Below are 20,057 nucleotides of genomic sequence, written 5' to 3' on the forward strand. Positions count from 1 at the left end.
GTAGTGTTATCAAGAGTGATATATGGGGCACAAATGTCGCTGGTATTCTCTATGTGTCAGTAGTATTCTCTCCGACCTTCTGGGATTTTAGACAGCTAAGAGATCCCTCATTAAGGTTGAAAGGTCGCCCTCTGCTGGTAATCAATGCATCAGTCCCACCATTCACACAATGTGTTCCTGTATGTGTGTGTGTGTGTGCCTCCTGTCTGCTCTCTACTGGGGCAACAGCAGCCATTGACAGCCAGATCTAAAAAAAATACACACACACACACACACACATACACACAGTCCAGCTTTTCCTAACGGCGTTACCATGACAACCTCCATGACGGCCACTGCCAAATCCTGGCTGCTTGATAATGTATGTTTGCATCACGTGAGCGGCGAGCACAGCTGACAGGATTTGCACTGATGCCTAGAGGAGACTGGGAGGATCGGGGCGAGTCTGGGAAACGCTGCGATTCAGCGTGACACAATTACTCGCACTGACTCACCACTTTAGGCCAGCGCGAAGTGGCGCTGCCAGTCACAACATCTGCGGCTAGCTTTCCGATTACAGATGGCGCTCAGTAGTGGACGTCATCTGAAGAAGTTACCCATCTGTTCAGTGTGTATTTTTAAAATCAGTATTATTTGGTTAGAAAACAATGGCTAATTTAATGAAACTCCGAGGCAAAAACATTTGGCTTGATTTTTGTTATTGTCATTCATTTCCTTTTACATTATGTGGGGAAGTGCAGCATGTTGTGCAACCGCAACCAGTTAGTGGCCATTTACATCCAGGAGGATTTTTCAAGGGGGATGCGAGACAATTGTCTGACTTTAAGCAGGGCAGGGCAGCCCTGGTTAGATTGGGGTCACGTCTGTGACTTAGTCTGCTGCATTCTGGGAAGTTAAGATGATGGGCCATAAATCAAATCATAGAGGTGCTGAATGCAAAGAAAGAGACAAAATAAGAGTCAGTGTGTTTGCATGACTGTAAGTGTGCATCTGCACGTATGGGTGTGTGTGCGTGGGTGCGTGTGTGTGTGTTTGCATAATGCCAGGTGACAGTAATGAGCAGGTGGCAGACAGCCACACACTTCCCGCTTGTCAGACTCTTGCGGAGGAGACGACAGCGATTGAGCGCACTCCGAACCCCTCAGCGGGGATGCCAAGCCTCGAGACGGACAGCCGACGTGCTCAGAATTTCCGCCAGCTGGAGAGAGAATAAAGGGAGGGAGAGAGGGATGAAAAACAGCTATTCAGAGAGAGAGAGAGAGCCCCCGTTCCTCTCCTGCCAAGGAAAAGCGAGAGAGAGAGAGAGCGAGAAAGAAAGAGAGAGGGAGAGAGAAACGCTTTCTAAGCACCACAGTGCCTGAAGAGGATCGCTGGCCCTCCTCCTCCCTCCCTCTCACCCTGATTCCACTCAGACAGACCTGAGGGGTCAAATGACTCACCGGAGCTCTTTTAGCTCAACCGTGAAAAGGACACTCGCTCTAGAGGAAGCGTCCCAAATACAATAGCACCACAAGCATGCCCAGTGCTGTTGCTTCAGTCATTTGCTTAAGGTGGCTAGGGTGTTTTTTTCAGTGTTATCATCTGTGTATGACTGTATATATCTCATGCTTCAGTCTGGCAGAGCCTCCTCTGTGTATGTGCGTGTGTGTGTGTGAGAGAGAGCGAGAGTTTGCTTGGCCATGTGTGAGTGTGTGGTTGTGAATGTGTGTGTGTGTTATATGTGCTCGCTTCAGTATCGCTTCAGCAGTCACTTAACCCACACTCACCCTCTCCCATCTGTTGCTCACTGCTCACTCTATGTAGAATTATCACACTGTCATACAGTGCACTTTCACACACACACACACACACAAACACACACACACACACACACACACACACACACACACACACACACACACACACACACACACACACGCGCGCGCGCATGCACACACACACACATATGCACACACACACATACACACTCCACATGTGCAAGGTGGTGAAGCCAGTGGAAGCCAGAAGAGTGTGTAGAGCCACACTCACATCTCGGAGGCAGCAGTGCAGTGTACTTCACTGCTAACTAGGCTGATAGATGGCTGGCTTTTATCTACACAGCCTTCCTACAGGGCTGCGTGAGTCATCGCTCAGCACACCGCAGGCCATGAAAAAAAGACAACTCTCTCACAGACACTCACTCTCCAAACCAGGCACACACATGTACACAGAGAGGAATACACACACACACACACACACACACATACACAAACATACACATACACACATGCTAAGAATGTAAGAGTGCATGGCAGCAGCACGATGCAAGAGAGAAATAGAGAGCTCTGTCTCTGGACCTACCATCAGGTGGCCATTACGTATCCTTCTGCATAGAGAACACAGAGTGGACATGGTGAATATTCCATAGATAGATAACATCATGTCCATATTAAATACATGCACGATTACGCTTAACATCATATCTATATTAAATACATGCACGATTACGCTTAACCCTGGCAAGATAGCCAGCCATTTACATCAGCCCCATTAATTTTGTATAAATATATATATATATATATGTAAATGTAAGTGGACGCACATGTATATATGTGTTCATCCACTCTCGTCATAGATGATACAGTGAGCATGCATATGTATATTATGCAACATTATTGATTAATGACTATTTAGAAATAGAATAATAGCATATTTTGGGTCAAGGGAGAGAGAATAAAAGAACAGAATCAGATGGCAGCTGATTTGTTTTTTTAACACTTTTAATTTCCCTCCGTAATTTTCCGTTGACTTGTGTTGTTGTTATGTTGACTTACTTATGTTTCATTCATTTAACCCTTTCTGAACGCTTTGTTTGTTTGTTTTGTGTTTTGTTTTCTTAATTTTGTGATTTTATGTTTGTTCTCTCTTACATGTTCTTTTTGTTTTCTTTTTTTCCTTTCTCCTTTTCTTCTTTGTCCTTTTCTGTTGTGTTGTCCTTCTCGTCGCTTGTTGTTTGTTGTCGTCGTTGTTGTTGTTGTTGTCGTATCTAGGTTCATGGAGCACAGTCATTAATACCCAACAGTATCAAAAGATACAGCTGAGCGCGCCAGCCAGCGCGCCAGCCAGCGCCCCGGCAGCCGTGGTCAACGGCGAGTCGTGCCATCAGTATCATATCCTGCCGCCTCCTCCACCTCCGCCCAACCATCATCAATCCCATCAGCCCCTTTTCACTTCCTTTGGCTATAACAGGTCTGAAAGCACCTCAGGAGATCTGCCCTGTGGACAAGGTACAGGCCCCCAATACTGCCTCCACTGCTTCAAAATTATTATTATTATTATTATTATTATTATTATTATTATTATAATTATTATTACTCACTAAGCTTGAGGGAATGATCTTTATGTCATTAAATTTGGATTTATCCGTCAGATCACTTCATCATTTCACAAAATTACAGTTGTTCACTGGTGTGGCAAAACAGACATTCCTTTGAGCTTTTTGAATAAGCTTTTTTTGCTTATTAATTATATGGTATTTTTGTGTGTTTGCCTTTTTTTCCGTTGTCTCTTTTATTCAATTCTTAGACCGGTCCCCAGTAGTTTTGTTTTCTAACAATATCAATATATGCCTAACAAGACTTATTCTCTATCCGTTTGATAGATAGATAGCCATTCTAGTTTCAAATACCAAGTCTGTCCATCAGAACACAGACGAGAGAACAAAAAAACAGAGACCCACTTGAGTAGTGTCCTTAAGGCTGGAAAAGGGGAGAACCTATTGGGCTCTGTTTATTCTGAAAGGATTTTTTGTTTTCTTTTATTTGTTTGTTTCCCTCTGTACTTGTGTCCACCACTGGCCGCTGCCTCCCTCTCTCCCTCTCTCTGCTGTGGTAGTGCGCTCGTATGTGAGGTGCTCTCTCCCACAGCTTTGCTTCTATCCAAATCCTCTCTCCAAACCAGACTGACTGACAGAATGCATGGCCATTTGCCCGCTAACGATCCAGGAAGTGCAGCTCCTTTGACATCTCCCATCAGTGTGTGAATGCATCAAGTCCTCCAGTGTCTCTGTATGCCACGTCTCTGTGAACGTGTGTGTGTGTGTGTGTGTGTGTGTGTGTGTGTGTGTGTGTGTGTATCTCTTTCCTCTAATCTATTCCTCTCATAAATCTGTCTTGCTTTGTGTCTCTTTAATCCCGAGGCCTTGTGCAGTTCTCCAAATTTAAGCCGACTTGCACTTGACTTCAATGCTGACAGTGACAAATGGTCGTGTGCAATCTGGAAGTTACGCTTCGGACTGGCTTTGCCTGCCGCTTTTCTCTTTGTCACTGAAGCATCAATTCCGTAGCTCTTGCTGCCTGGACAATACTCAAAATGAGTTACCTGCTGACTGCTGCCTGTTTTTAAAGCCTAAGCCTTTTCACACATCTGAAGAACAAAGAACAGAACGCTTTAAATCACTGAAGGAACTTCAGTCACTTAATGTCTTCACAGAAGCTCTAGCATTTTTTATTTGCATGGTAGTAGATTGGTGCTTTCACACATTGGCAGATTCATTTATAACTATTTAGTTATGTTCATAACTATTTCTTTATTTTTCTTTATTTACACTACAACTGTTGAGAGAGTACCAGTAATATAGAATTTTAATTTCCTGTTGGTAGACTGATACTAATTGACATCAGTGAATCAAGTCAACAGTGCCCAAAAGCTAGTCAACATAGTGAGGACATCTAAGCCATGCAGGTTCAGGCCCATATTTCTGCTGGGTGTACCAGGGCAATCTATACATATATCTCCAAAACAGTTGCTATTTCAGGTAAAAATAGACATCTGTTTATCAACAAAGGCTTGGTCATTAATCTTTTTGTCTTTTCTGGGATCCTTGCACATTAATAAACCCCAAAATGCTCTTCACCAGTTTCTATTGACCTTGAGATTCCAGATGGGTTATGCACTTGTAATGCACTGCAATTTCTCCTCTGAAACAAAATAACCAACATATATAAATATATCTGTATATATTATATATATGTTTCCTCTCCTTGCACACCTGTTCCCTGAGGTATATATATTGTATGTATATGTTGATATACATGCATATTATATTTGTGTATAACTGTATATAAATGTTTCTCATATATATATGTGTGAATATACAATATATATGTGTGTGTGTGTGGCATGCACTGTGTGTGTGAGAGAAAGAATGACTGTGTGTATGAAGGTAAGAAGATAAGATAAGATACGATACAATAAGATAAGCGCTAATCTTTATAAGAATATTGCCAGGTGGACTGGTGGGTCTCCTCAGCGCCTGCCCTGCCTAAATTCTGTACCTCTCGCTTGCGGGCCACGCATAAGTGGTCCCCAGGCTCGGAGGGGTGCTCTGGGAGGCCCATGGGGTGTCGGGGGTGCGGTGGCGTACCTTGGAAGGGGGGGGGCTATCCATGGGCCCGTCAGGGGGTGCAGCCTGAGCGGTGAGCGGCCACTGGGCCCCCGGCGGCGTTAACGCTGGTTTCTGTGTTGAAGGTTCTCGCGGCTCGGAGTCCAGCCCTCACGGCTCGCCCACTCCCAGCGGCGGCCAGCAGGGCGGCAGCAGTGAGGAGATCTGGGTGCTGCGCAAACCGGCGGCAGGTAACGGCAGCAGGCCTGCTCCCCCTGCCCACCCCCCCATCTCTCTTCCTCCTCCTCCTCAACCATGCACCTCCCCCATCTCTCTTCCTCCTCCTCCTCAACCATGCACCTCCCCCCCTCCCCTTGGTCTGAAGGTCTGGGTTGAAGATGTATCCATAAGCATATGCTCTACTTGCTAAATCGCTATTCCACATCTAGGGTAGGGTAAAAAGTACAGGGGGAAAACTAAAACGTTCTCCATCTCCCTATCAGGACACTCCAGAAGCAATCGCAGCTCCTTGAATGTGTGTATGCGCGCTGTGAATGTCTTAGAATGTGTCTGAAGAATTGGCCTTTTTTCCAACAGGGAGAAGATTTCCTAATGTCGGTAGTTCTATAAGAGACTTAAGTGGTGTCTGATTACTCATTCTGTAATATCTGCCTCTGGTGAGCCATGGACCTCGTCCTCTTTAAAAACAGCCTAGCTTGTTCTCAGTGGCTGTGGCCTGGAGATCACTTGTGGCAGATAGAGTCATTAGTCCGAGCCCTGGCGCAGTGGGGCCACTGCCATGTGCCTTAGATACATACTTGACCCAAGCCTGCTTCTGTCGGTGTCCTCTCTCTATCCCCCTCTTCCTTCCTTCCTTCCTTCCTTCTTTCTTCCTCTTCCTCTCCTCCCTCCTCCCCCCCCCCTCCCACGGCGAGGCCTGCTGTGAGCAGCTGCTGCGTGTCTGACCTCACTCGTTTCGCTCGCTGGCTCGTTCGCTCGCGGCTGGCGGCCGGGGTCGCAGCCAAGCTCCCATCAGCCCTGCTGGCTTCCACTGACATCAGACATCATGGCCATCGGCAGCAGTGCGTGTGGACACACAGATGCTACACACACACACACACAAACACACATACACACATGCACACACACATACACATACACATACACATACACATACATATCCACACATACACACACACACACACACATACACACCCACATACACGCACACCCACTCACACATGCTACACACACACAGACATGCACACACACATGCACACACACATGCACACACACACAGATGCTACACACACACACACAGATGCTACACGCACACAAACATGCTACACAGACACACCCACACACAGATGCTACACACAGACACACATGTACACACACACATACACACCCATTCACACATGCTACACATGCACACACACACACACACACACGCACATGCTACACATGGACACATAGATGCTACACACACACACACACACACATACCCATACACACTGCCATACAGTACATACACCCACATTATCCTTATAGTCCATAAGCACATGTGCACAAAAACATAGCTCATGCCAACTCATGTAAAATGCGTACTCATACAACTTCTCAATGCACACACACACACACACACACACACACACACACACACACACACCCCTACAGACAGACCCATAAACACAGAAATAGCCCCAGTGCATGCATGCATACACACACATGCTCACACACATCCGGCATTCCCAGTGGAGGGGATGAGCAGTTCATTAGGGTCAGAAAGTCAGGCAGTGTTATGGGTCTGTTTGTCCACTTTGGTGTGTGTATGTGTATGTGTACTGTATGTGTGCGTGTGTGTCTGGGCCTGGGCCCGCAAGCCTAGTCTGCCCTCTTCTGCCTGGTGTGTGTGTGTGTGTGTGTGTGTGTGTGTGTGTGTGTGTGTGCCATGTCCACGCTGTCTGCACTCTGCCATGTGATACAGTGTCTAAGCCTTACTGATGCGTGAGGCGTTCACAGTCTAGCTCATCTGTCTATCACGCTGTCTGTCTCTAGGTCCATTTTCTGCATCAGTCAGCAAGTCAAGAGCGATGTGCATGACTGTGTGTGTGTGTGTGTGTGTGGGCGCACTTATTTGTGAGCGTGGGTTTGTTCACTTCCACACCACTCACGCCCCTGGCTTGTATGTGTGTGTGTGTGTGTGTGTGCGTGTGTGTTTGTGTGTGGTGGACCTTCAGTGCATTGCAATGCAGCATGAGGCTTGGAGTTTGTATTGTGGTTAAATGAAAGACTGCCAGCACTGACTATGAATGTGTGTGTACGTGTATCTGTGTGAATGTGTGTGTGTACGTCCCTGTATGTGTGCGTGTGAATATGTGTGTTGGTGCATGTGCGTTTGAATGTGGATGTGTGTGTGTGTGTGTGTGTGTGTGTGTGTGTGTGTGTGTGTGTGTGTGTGTGTGTGTGTGTGTCGTATTGTTCCAGGTGGCGACCGCAGTAGTGTGGGCAGCTCGGGCAGCGTGGCTAGTGCCCGTTCCTCTGGCAGTGGGCAAAGTGCAAGCAGCACCAACATCATCCACGCCCAGGCAGAGGGGGTCAAGGTGAGTCTCTCACACTCACAGAAACACTCACACACACAGAAACACACACACCAGAGGTAAAATAACAATAAAAGATTCATGTATTACAGTAAGAAGCCTGTTTAGTATGGGATGTCAACTCTATGGATTTCCTTACTGATCAATAGTGATCTTGAGGTTGTGCTGATCTATTCTGAGTTTGTGTTGAGACGACAGGGAGAGCAAGATGTGTCTCTGAAACAAGCAATGAGACCACCAACACGACAGATAACTAGTCGAGTCCAAATGATTTGTAAAATGCTTCGATGCTAAGCAATCACTAAATAATTGGGTTCTTTCAGCGGGACGTGCAGTATTATATCTTCAGTATTACTTCTTTACTTGAACCACGACGCCATTGTCTCCAGCAGAGCAAGACACTAACCATCTTAAAGTCATAGGTTCAGGGGGTTGAATAGCACATTGTTATTGGATGACCTTGGGCTTTGACATTTTTTTTACTATAGTGATATTATCAGTATAGCAAAGCACTTGGGTAATGTGTTCATGATGATGACATTTTTCTGTGGTGCCACCTGTAGCTTCTGGCAACGGTCCTGTCCCAATCTGCAAAGGCCAAGGAACACCTGATGGAACAGTCCAAGTCTCTGGATCAGCCATCAGGTGGCACCTTAAAGGGTTAGTATGATTGCAAGACATAGAAGAATTGTGTGTGTGTGTGTGTGTGTGTGTGTGTGTGTGTGTGTGTGTGTGTGAGTGTATGTGTGTGTGTGTGTGTGTGTGTTACGATTTGGTCTTATCTTACATTCTCTCACCTACATCCCAGAACACACTGGACATGATGTAAGATGTGTCATCATCAGCGTCCCCTGAGATGCTCAGTGGACTTGGCCGCAGTTCCTCACGGGCAGATGGCACACTAGCAGCCATCAGTGTGGGCGGGAGCGTAGCTCTGATTTGATTGGTTGAGGGGACTAGTTGGTTACAAGGCAGCGAATGTGATTTGTTGTGGTCTGCCAATGTGTGAATGTGTGTGTGTGTGGTGTGTGTGTGTGTGTGTGTGTGTGTGTGTGTGTGTGTGTGTGTGTGTGTGTGTGTGTGTGTAACACGCGTGTTTGTTTCTTGTAGGCTCCTCCTCACGCAGTCAGAGTGTGTCGAGCTGTCCCCTCCACGAGCAGCCATACGGGGAGGCGGGTCCTCCGAGGAAAGGGGAGGGGCCATCGGAGCCGAAGGTAAGTGGCTCCCTCACGGACCACAGTTTCTCTACCCTTACCCTTACCTCGCCTCACCAGCTCACGCACACACACACACACTCACTTACACACACACATACACACACACACACACACACACCGGCATACACAGTCTCACACACACTCTGCGGTGGCACACTGAGGATGCTGCCCCAACACTTCCTCTCCCAGCTGGCCTCGTCCGTGCTGCGGGCGTTCGGCTGCAGCCACGATTCGGTGAGTGGGCTTCGCTTCGCCTCTCCGCGGTCTCCTCTCCTCTTCCTCTCCAAAAGCTTCTCTTTTTCCTTCTCTCTCTCTCTCTCTCTCTCTCTCTCTCTGTCTGGTTCTGTTCTCTCTCTAAACCTCTGGCTATCTGTCTCTCTGTGTTTCTCGCCTTCGGTCAGATTCACTAACTGAGAAGGACACACAGCTGTCCTGTGGTTCAGAGTTCATTTCTGATTGTTGTTGTCGTTGTTGTTGTTATTGTTGTGCTATTCTTTTAAGCTTCAGGAGTTCCATTGCAGTTGCTTTATGTTGTTGAATCAGTTGCCGTGTTTGATTGTCTTTCAGTTGTTGTCACAGTTTGCTTTAAGTATTTTCTTTTCAAAGAGTACCCAACGAACAAGCACACAAACAAAAATGGCAGGATGTTGAGGTGTGGGTAGCATGGTGCTGTGATCCATGGTTTGGTCAAGACTGGTCAAACCCCTCAACTGCTCTCATGAACACTAAGCACGTGGTTCTGAGTGTCCACCTGACAAAACTAAACCCAGACAGCTGAAAGCTAACAAACATTAACAACCATAATCTTTGTGATGTGATGGAATGTCACCGGTCACAGGTGACACACAGAAATGTCTTATTGTGAGGTCTGGATGATTCTGCCCTATGGGCTTCTTCACAGGGTGAAGTAGTGATCACCACCTCTCCTGGTAGTTGGTTGAGATGGAAAGCTAGCAGCTGCTTCTCATGTCTGAAACATGCTTACTGTTGCATGACTGGTGTAGCGTAATAACCACTGAGTGAGCTAGTTTTGGTCACTCAGCAGCACCGTGGACAGAATGCGCCCAGCAGGGCCCGGTGGAGCTGCTGGCCGTACGCTGGGATCCCGGCTCCACTGAGCTGGACCATCTGCCACTCCTCTCCCAGACTCTCTCTCTCTCTCTCTCTCTCTCTCTCTCTCTCTCTCTCTCTCTCTCTCTCTCTCTCTCTCTCTCGCGCGCTCTCGCTCTCTATCTCTCTCTCTCTCACACACACACACACACAGATTCCCTCTTCCTCCTTTTCCTCCTCCTCGTCTATTTCTTGGCTCCATTCGCATGATGAGCTGCATCCTCCCACGTCTGGAGGAGAGGCCTTTCACCAGGCAGGCAGGCAGGCAGGCAGGGCCTTTCATCTGTTGCCAGCCTTAAAGGTCTTGGCAGGATGCTGAATGTTGAGAGGCTCATTAGCATGTACTATTTTAGCTTGTTAGCATTTACAGCACAGTAGCTGTGTACATGAGAAATGGGAATGGTGTTGCTCAGTAGATTTGCTATAAAGTATCCCATCCACCTAGTCATGGCACAGTGTAAATGATTCTAAGCAAGGGGGAAAGAAAACTATAAACCTAACCAACACATAAAATATAATATTAATAATGTCAACTAACAAAAGTACATTTAATGGACCAACCCCCTTAGCATTGTAGGCTAGCACAATAAACAAAGATCTCTCAGGCAGGCAGCCCTCCTCCACTGGACTCCCCCACAGCAGCACACTGGGCCCGTCCCACACCCCACTGCCCTTTACTGAGCACAGCCTCATGTGTGATGCTGGTCAGGCCCCCCTGAGCTAACAGAGAGTCTGGAGCTGTCCAAACCGACCAGTGGAGCAGGGCAGAGAGGAGCCAAGGGAGAGTGGGGCAGAGTGGACAGGGAGGGAGAGAGAGAGAGAAAGAGGGAGAGAGAGAGAGAGAGAGGGGAGAGAGAGAGAGAGAGAGAGAAATGAGTGTTGAGGTCACTGATTAGGTCATTGGTCTGGCTCCTCTTGGGGCAGTGGAGGAGTGTGAGACGTTCCTCCTGACAACTGACCTCACTCCGTCCTCAGAAGCTAACCCCCCCTTCCCCCTTCCCCCTTCCCCCTCCCCCCTCCTCCCTCCCTTCTCTTCCCTCCCCCTGGCCGCGTCACACAGAGTCAGTGACAGACTGCCGCCTATCTTCTCTTTCTAGAGCTCAGAGGCTGTTGTCCAATGGCTGAGCGAATTTCAGCTGCAAGTCTACGCTCCAAACTTCATCAGCGCGGGCTATGACATTGCCACCATTAGCCGTATGACCCCAGAGGTAAGAGCTACAACAACTTCCCCGACCCCTCTGACACCCCCAAATAAAAGCAATAAACTAAACAAAAATGACAACCCTGTCTTCCGTGAGCATATCACCACCAGACCTCCAGCATGAGCCAGTGCCCAGCCAAGTATCAGCTGACCCAATGACACAACATTCCAAACTGTCCTCTCTCACGCCCCTTTGCTGGATGTCGCCAGTGGGTTGAGTTTTTGTGCGTGGGCCGGATTGGAAAAGCCGGCAAATCTGATTGGCCACACTGCTCCCTTCCACCACCACCCCACCACACCCCAACCCCACCCCCACCCCAGGCACACCCCCACCCTGCGAGTGGGCACGATGAAGATCTTTCCCAACCTGTCACCGTGAGCCCTGAGCCAAACCATGAGCGCCAAACGGCATGCTCCCACTAACCGCGCCCCACCCTGCCTCTTCACGCACCTGCTACTGAGGTCGCTGCTGCCGCCATGTTTGTCTGTGTCGTCTACACTATGTGTCCTTCTCCCCCTTGTCTGTTTTGTCTTCTGGGAAAAAGATTTTGTCGCCAGCTGACTTCTCAGTGAGGGATTAGACACTTTGGTCACAGTCTGTCTCTGCCAAACAGAAAAAAGAAAAAGGAAAAGAAAGACAGTCCTGGATCTGCTGTTCCCTCACAGAAAAGAAAATGTGTCACTCTCACTGTACAGTCCTACTGTGCTGCTCACTTGTGTGAAACAGAGATAAGCACTGTGGCAGTCTACTCATAGCTGTTGCACAGGTGGCGACTGATGAAGACAAGCTATGTTTTAATGAGATTCTCCTCCTGTCTGTCCAGTGCAGACAGAGAGAATTAAACAGAGCAGAATGAAACTGTCCAGACTTAGACCGCAAAGATGGGGATCAATGACTAATGATCTTAACTTAGACTGAAGATCACTGTTGATCTAAATCCAATAATTATATAATGGAAAGTAAATTAATCTATGAATTCTTTCAGTAGAAAAAGGGCGTATGATGGCAAGAGGCAAACTGGCTAGAGAATAGCAAATTGTTCTATTGATTGTGTGGACGTTTTTTAATTAAATCTTTTGATTTTATTTCTCAGTGGCTTCACTTACATAGGAGAATTAGGCAAAGCGAAAATTAGTTTTTTTTCGCAATCAGTTCAGTCTCATATAGCAATTTAGCTCTTAGACAAATTCAATAGCACCTTAATTACATGAGTCTTCTAGCACTGAAAGAAAATAGATTGATTAGCAAGACATAGAGAAGTGTAGAGAACTATTGCAAACTTTGGATGTGTTTGGCTTTGTTATTGAAGGGTACTCTGAAAAGGCTTCTTCTGTCACCTAGAGCAATTGTTCTTTTTTTGCTTTATTCTCCATTTCTTTTGGGATTCTCACTGCATTCCTCATCATTTCAGAGAACACAGAAACCCAGTCTTTATGTGTGTGTGTGTGTGTGTGTGTGTCTGTCTGTGTGTCTGTCTGTATTTAAGTGTGTGTGTCTGTACAGTATGTGTGCATATGCAACTATTTTTACCAAATGTGTATTCATGTGTGTCTGTGTCTTGTCCATATATTAGTGTCTGTGCACAAATGACGGCGTGTGTATTGAAGTGTCTCTGATGAGGGGAATGATATCGGTGGTGTGTGTGTGTGTGGTGTGTGTTTGCTCCAGGATCTAACGGCCATTGGTGTGACCAAGCCAGGTCACCGCAAGAAGATGACCTCTGAGATCAACAAGCTCAGTATAACGGAGTGGCTCCCCGAGCAAAAACCTGTGAGTGGGAGACCGCTACTCTCTCTTCATCTCTCTCTCTGGAAGAGTGGAAGATTACTACTTTTTTTCTCTATTTCTTTCACAATCTCTCTCTCTCTCTCTCTCTATCTCACATTCATGTACTTACTCACATGCAAGCACCCATGCATATCATGGCCACTCTAAACCCTGTCTGTGGGTGTTTACTTCTAGGCCAATCTGGCAGAGTGGCTATCTATGATTGGACTGAGTCAGTACTACCAGGTCCTGGTCCAGAACGGTTATGAGAACATTGAATTCATCACCGACATCACGTGGGAAGACCTGCAGGAGATTGGGATCACCAAGCTAGGTAGGAATGGCTTAGAAAATGCTGCCTACATTAATTAATGAGTTATTAATCATGCATTATGTATTCAATGTGGCAGAGTGATTAATTTCAGGGCAGTCTGGAATGTTTCAATTCGTTGCCTGAGTAGGTTTCTTAATGAGGCTGGTGCCATTGCTTCTGTAATTGCTTTGTTTTGAAATGCACTGTTTCTGGGTTTGTGATGTTTTTTTGCTTCTGAGTTTCTCATGGATTACCCTTCATTTTGATATGCACACAAACTCTCATACACACACACAAACACACACACACACACACCACACCCACACACGCACACACACAACCACCCTCACACACACAGGCCATCAAAAGAAGCTGATGCTGGCCGTGAAGAAACTGGCTGAGTTGCAGAAGGCCACCGAGGGTCGCGGCTCCCCGCGCAAGAAGCACCCTCCCACGCAGGAAGTGATGTCGATCGAGAGCCCGCCCTACGAAGGCGGGGAGTGCATGTCGCCCAAGATGAGCACCTTCCAGGACAGCGAGCTGAGCGGGGAGCTGCAGGCGGCCCTCAGCCGACCCCCCGCCGAACGTGAGCCCAAGCCGGGGCCGCCCGAGGCCCGCCCCAACAGCGGCGGTGCCCACCCACACCCAGCAGCTGCCCAGCGGTCCCGCAGCGTCCAGGAGAACAGTCTGGGCAAGAGCCGGGACAGCGAGGAGCCCTCGCACCCCGGGCCGCCCAGGAAAGAGGCCCGCACCATGAGGCAGAGTAGCCAGCCGGCTGGACAGAGGGGGAGCGTGTCGTCGTCGTCGTCGTCTGCGCAGGGTAAGCAGCCGCGGTCGTATCCGCAGGGGGCAGGGCCCCCCTACACCCCGCCGCAGACGCCCAAGACCAAGGGCTCGGCCCAGCAGGCCGCGGGCTCGCCAGCCAAGTCCAAACCTGGTCCGCACCTCCTCTCGCAGGGCGACCGGCCCATGTCGCCGCGCTCCCTCCCACAGTCGCCCACACACAGGGTCAGCGGTCACCCGCCGCCAGCCCACTCGGGGCCCCCTCCCCCTGCGGTGGCCGTCACCTCTGCGCCGGAGCCCACGGAGGTCCTCCCACCACCGGCCCCTCAGCAGTCCGCGCCAAACGTGGCCGTGCCACTCCTCTGCCTGCCACCAGACGGCGACGGCGAGCCTGCAGAGCAGGACGAGCAGGGCCTGCCCAAGAAGCGCGCGCACAGCCTGAACCGATACGCCGCGTCCGACAGCGAGCAGGAGCGGGACGAGCTCGGCGTACCTGCTGGCGGCGGCGGCGGTGGTAATGGTGGCGGAGGGGGAAAGTACGCCACGGTGCAGAACCGCGTGGGCCGCAGCAACTCCATGCGCGGGCAGGCCGACAAGAACGTCAACCGCAGCCAGTCGTTCGCGCTGCGGCCCAAGAAGAAGGGCCCTCCCCCGCCGCCGCCCAAGCGCTCCAGCTCGGCCATCTCGAGCTCTAGCAGCAACCTCACCGAGGTGCCCGTCGAGCCCTGCAGCAGCGGCCCGCTCCTGGAGGTCAACTATCACCCGCAGCGGCGCGCCAGCGACCTGGGGGGCACCGTGGACACGGGCAGCGCTGGCAGCGTCCGGAGCATCGCCGCCATGCTGGAGATGTCGTCCATCGGCGGAGGAGCCAAGGGCCGGGCCCTGCAGAAAGCACCGCCACACTACCTACAGGTAAACCAGCCAAGAGGCTGAGGAATGCATCAAATAATATGCTTCTAAAATGAGTCCCTTTAATTCATAAACAGATCCTTTGAAAGAAGTCGCCATCTGTAAGTGAACATATCCATGCAAGAATACATATCAATATTTCCAATACATCAATATACAATATTCATTCAATACAGATGTGCAAAACAATGGCCATTACCTGTTCTATGTCAGATAAACAGGTTGCCAGGAGTAACCTTAGCAAGGATCACCTTATGTAGAACGACACAGCTATAAAGGCAGATATAAAAATGACTTTCTCCGACTGATTAGGTGTTAGACGTCACTGAAGTCTATATCTTACGCATGAGTGTTATTATTTTTGTTATGAGTGTTCTTATATTTTATATAGGATACTCTAGTGTGAAACCTTTTGCCTTTGCAGGTGGGCAAGCAGCACGATGCGATTGGTCTGGATGGTGAGGTAGTGAACCGCCGCAGGACCATCAGTGGACCAGTCACTGACCTGGTGGCAGCCGCCAGGGGCCAGCGGGAGGCCAGCCTGGCACTGGGACCGGGACCAGGACCCATGGCAACGACCTCTGACCCCAGACCAGGCCCTGAGGCCCAACCGGGCTCCGGCGGTAGCTCCGCTGAGAACCTGCCCTTCGCTGAGGAAGGCACGCTGACCATCAAGCAGCGTCCGAGGCAGGGGAAAGGCGAGGGTGACGGAGAGGAGATGCCCGACAGCGTTTACTCCCTGCCCCAGGCGGAGCTGTCGCGCGTGGACGCCACCGCCACCCTCAAGAGGCGCGTGCGGAGCAAGCAGCAGCAGCACGCCAACGGCGCCAAGTTCCACCTGACCGAGTCCAACACGGTCAAGCGCCGGCCCAAGAGCAGAGACAAGGACGCCGAGGACATGCAGAACGGACAGATGCCCATGGTGTACCAGAACGGCACCGGCACCATCAAAAGGCGACCGCCGTCCGAGTCTGGTGAACCACAACAGCAGCAGCAGCAGCAACAGCCAAGACCACAGGACAGTACCGATGGGGCTCCTCCGAGGAGAGGCAGTGCTGACCTGGGTGGTCAGGGTGCCGAGACCCCACGCAAGGTCAAGCCTCCGGTGTCCCCCAAGCCAGTGCTTGCCCAGCATATGAAGAAGCAGGGGGCAGTAGTGTCCACCTCAAAGAAAGCCCCCTTCCCTGGACCCGGGGGACCAGCTAGTCCAGGTAACGTCACACACACAGAGTTGGCTTCATGCTTGGTTTGTTTTTGGTGAATCATGAAATGTCATTTAAGATTCTCATACAATGACAGATGAGGTATTGTTTTGTTTTTGTTGACGTGCAAATTCAGTGTCATATATTTTACTGTCTTGCTCTCATGTGCATCTCTCCGTCTTGTTTTCTCACTGTCCCTCTTTCCATTCCCTCCATCTCTCTCACCTGACCTTCACCTAGTCGAGGGAAAGAAAATACCTCCTCCAGTTTCGCCCAAACCTGCTCCGCCTCCGACCGCCCCAAAGCCGAAGAATGTCCTCCCGTCGATGAACGCCAGCCCCGGCACTCCCACGCCCTCCCCGGCCAAGCAGCTGGTACCGGCGGCATCAACACCCAAGATCTCGGGCACCTCCCCACCCCCGTTCCTGCCATCCCCGCACCGACGCCCTCCAAAACCTCCAGCCCCCCCGCCCAAAGCCCGCAGACGCCCCAAACGCCACAGACCCCGCAGACGCCTCAGACGCCCCAGACCCCCCAGACCCCCGGCCCGTCACCCAGTCCCCTGCCCACGCCCCCGCCCGTCAAGCCTCCGCGCTCCTCCATCAGCGGAGTGTCCATGGACGCGGCGGCCAGCGGAGGGCCCAACACACCCGGGCCGGGGGCTGCAGCGAGTCCCGGAGCAGCGGCCAGTCCCGGGACGCTGGGACCCGCGGCGGTGGTGCCCGAGGCCGTGCATCAGAAGCTGGAGGAGACCAGCGCGTCTCTGGCCGCAGCGCTGCAGGCTGTGGAGGAGAAGATCAAAGAGGAAGGGCACAAAGAGTGAGTCGTGCGCCGCACCGGGCCAGAGGAGATCAGGCTCGATTTCATTTCAGTTTGAGTTACAGTAGGATTGTTATACTTTACCAGAGTTAATGTTACCTGTGAAAAAAAGGCACACCATAACTTCACACCATAGCTATAAAGATAACTAATTTAACAATATTAGTATTGTTATGTGTGGACGTTGTCATTCATATTATCGTTATTTTTATCGTTCTTGTTGCGAATGTGCCTTTACCTGTAAGTGAATGCCACTTCCATGCCACCCTAACGGTGTCCTATGTCTTGTGTGCAGCTCGGTGGTGGAGCAGAAGAGCACAGGGAGCATCCTGGACGACATCGGCAGCATGTTCGACGACCTGGCTGACCAGCTGGACGCCATGCTGGAGTAGACAGAGCACAGACGGGCGTCGCCGCGGCAACACCTCAGGACCCCAGAAGGGCACAAGGGCACAATGACGACCAACCGACTCCCACGACCCCCCACCCCCCCTCTCCACCCGGACCCCAAACACTGCACTCAACCAGTCATAATGACCAACCAACTCCTACCCTCCCAAAACCCTCTTCCTCCGGCCCCTAAACACCATAGTCCACCATTTATTACGACCAAAAACGATAGGTCCCCAACCTCCAGTCTCTCTCATTCACACTCTCCCTCCCCCTTCGCTGTCCTCCTTGATTTCCTCATTTCCAAAATCACGGGACAGACGCCACCACCCCCAACCACCTCTCCTCTCCTCTCCTCCCTGTCAGACTGCACAACTCCCTGATGAAGTACCTCAGGACTGCAGGGCTAGATCACGGCTCCTCGAGAGACGTTGAGAGTTCGTCACGTCAAAAGGAGCGGGACCGGCGAAGCAGGGCCGGCAAAGCCTCACCACCACAGTGGCATAAACAAAAAAAACAAAAACAAAAAAAAGGACTGTCCGTCTGTCCACTTGGTTTGGGTTATTTTCTTTTTGTACAAGTCAGAGTCCCTTAAATATTTCAAGCTATTGTGAGAGATAACTAGCAAAAACAATACAAAACAATATGAAATGATGACATTGATAAATGATTAAAAAAAATATGGTATGTGTACATTGTAAGCATGAGGAAAGTTTATATCTAAAAGAAAATCTCATAGTGAGAGTCATGCATTAGTACAGTAATATATATATAAATATATAAATATATATAAAACATTTTTACGTTTTTAATTTAATGTTCAATGTTCCAAGTGTTATCATGTTTTAAAAATATGGACCTTTCATGACAGATACAAAGAAGAAAATACATAGATATATATAAATATATATATATATAACCAAACAGGACAAAATATAATCAGTCCCTTGATGTATTGAGGCACTAGTGTTGCCTTGCTGAAGAGTGTTGTCTGCTATGTTGACTCTGCTATGACATCATTGGAGTGGCAGTGTACCCTGCTTCATGTTCTTGCTTTGGGCCCCTATTTTGAACTGCGTGTCCAGTTCTCAGTCACCGTTCCCGCTGTGCAGATCCACGAATCCGTTGCGTTCTCAAGCACAGGCCCCCCTTCCACCTCCCTCTCACCCACCTATCTACAACCGTCCTTCAGCCCCCAAATCTGTAACCCTGCCCCCCCCCTCCCCACCCTCTATTAACCTTTTGGTTTCCTGACGTATAGGCCAGTGAGCGTGTGTGTATGGATGTTGTGTTGCTCCTTATTCCCTGGCTGGCTGTGGTGTGGTGTGGTGTGGTGTAGTCTAGAGTGGCGTGGGGCAGTGTGATGCCTCATCTGTGGTCATCCTCTGTGGACCCCATCCTGAGGCTCTGGAGCTTGTTAGACAGCCTCAGGAGCCAGGAGTGCCGTTTGGAGGCAGTGACTGTTTTCACTGGAATGGCCGGCTGTGACGGGTCAATCCTTCATGCAGCTCTCTGAAGTATCTGGATGGCTGCTGCTGCTCCAGCTCATTATGGCCCAAACCACTGCTCTGCTTCTCTGTCTGTCTGTCTCTCTCTATCTCTCTCTCTCTTTGCCTGTCCCTCATGCTCGCTTTCTTTCTATCTGTATTTTCCTATTTATAAGAAAGGCCATCAGTCAAGGCTGCAGTAGCAGCAGTTTTCAATTTGAGATGGACCGTGGGTGAGAGTCTGCGAGAGCGCTTGGGAGCACGCTGAGAGCAGACGGACAGCAGTGTGATGGATCACTTGATGTCTGAGCAGCATCAGACTAACGGACAGCAGTGTGATGGATCACTTGATGTCTGAGCAGCATCAGACTAAGCACTCTTGAGTTGCTGGGTCTCTTTTTTTCCCCTTCTCTTCTCTCCTGCCTCTTTCTTCCCTTCTTTTTTCAGGTGAGCTTTTGAACCATTTCCTTTCGTTACCTGAGTGACAAAATCAACAGATCTGTCTCTTTCTTAGTCTCTCTCTCTTCTGCCCTCCTTCACCTCAACACTTTTTCATAGTCTCTGAATGTCATTATCTCATCGTCAGCAGAGCACTCAAACGGCCTCATTATTTTGCTAACCATCTCTGATGTTGCCATGACAATCACTGAGCTCATTATTTTAATTGCCATTGCCACAGTATCCAAGAGATGTTCCTACGGTGATCAGTGTGTGACTAGAATAAGGAACAGGACCCCAGAGGGAAGGAGACAAGCCAAACATTTCCAAATCATGAAAAATAAATAAGTGAAAACAAACCCACCACGTAGGAAAATTCCAGAGGTCTGCTCCATGGCTCAGCATTCTTGCAATAGTTCCAGAAATGCTTTTTTTTTCTAGTTAGCTAGGCTGAGAGA

General features: G+C 49.5%; 1 protein-coding gene across 1 annotated transcript in view; it reads left to right on the forward strand.

Annotated features, from left to right (window-relative positions):
• Window positions 1-18,901, forward strand: part of caskin1 (CASK interacting protein 1) — a 92,910-nt gene extending 74,009 nt beyond the window's left edge. The window contains 13 exon segments of the mRNA XM_048245307.1: window positions 3,030-3,266; window positions 5,509-5,613; window positions 7,850-7,965; window positions 8,526-8,622; window positions 9,073-9,176; window positions 11,387-11,497; window positions 13,160-13,261; window positions 13,454-13,592; window positions 13,930-15,266; window positions 15,688-16,474; window positions 16,706-16,894; window positions 16,897-17,284; window positions 17,580-18,901. Coding sequence (XP_048101264.1) covers window positions 3,030-3,266; window positions 5,509-5,613; window positions 7,850-7,965; window positions 8,526-8,622; window positions 9,073-9,176; window positions 11,387-11,497; window positions 13,160-13,261; window positions 13,454-13,592; window positions 13,930-15,266; window positions 15,688-16,474; window positions 16,706-16,894; window positions 16,897-17,284; window positions 17,580-17,676 — 3,809 coding nt within the window. The 3' untranslated portion in view covers window positions 17,677-18,901.
• The last annotated feature ends 1,156 nt before the right edge of the window (window positions 18,902-20,057 follow it).

Source organism: Alosa alosa, chromosome 6 (assembly GCF_017589495.1).
Source record: "Alosa alosa isolate M-15738 ecotype Scorff River chromosome 6, AALO_Geno_1.1, whole genome shotgun sequence".
Taxonomy (NCBI): Eukaryota; Metazoa; Chordata; class Actinopteri; order Clupeiformes; family Clupeidae; genus Alosa; species Alosa alosa.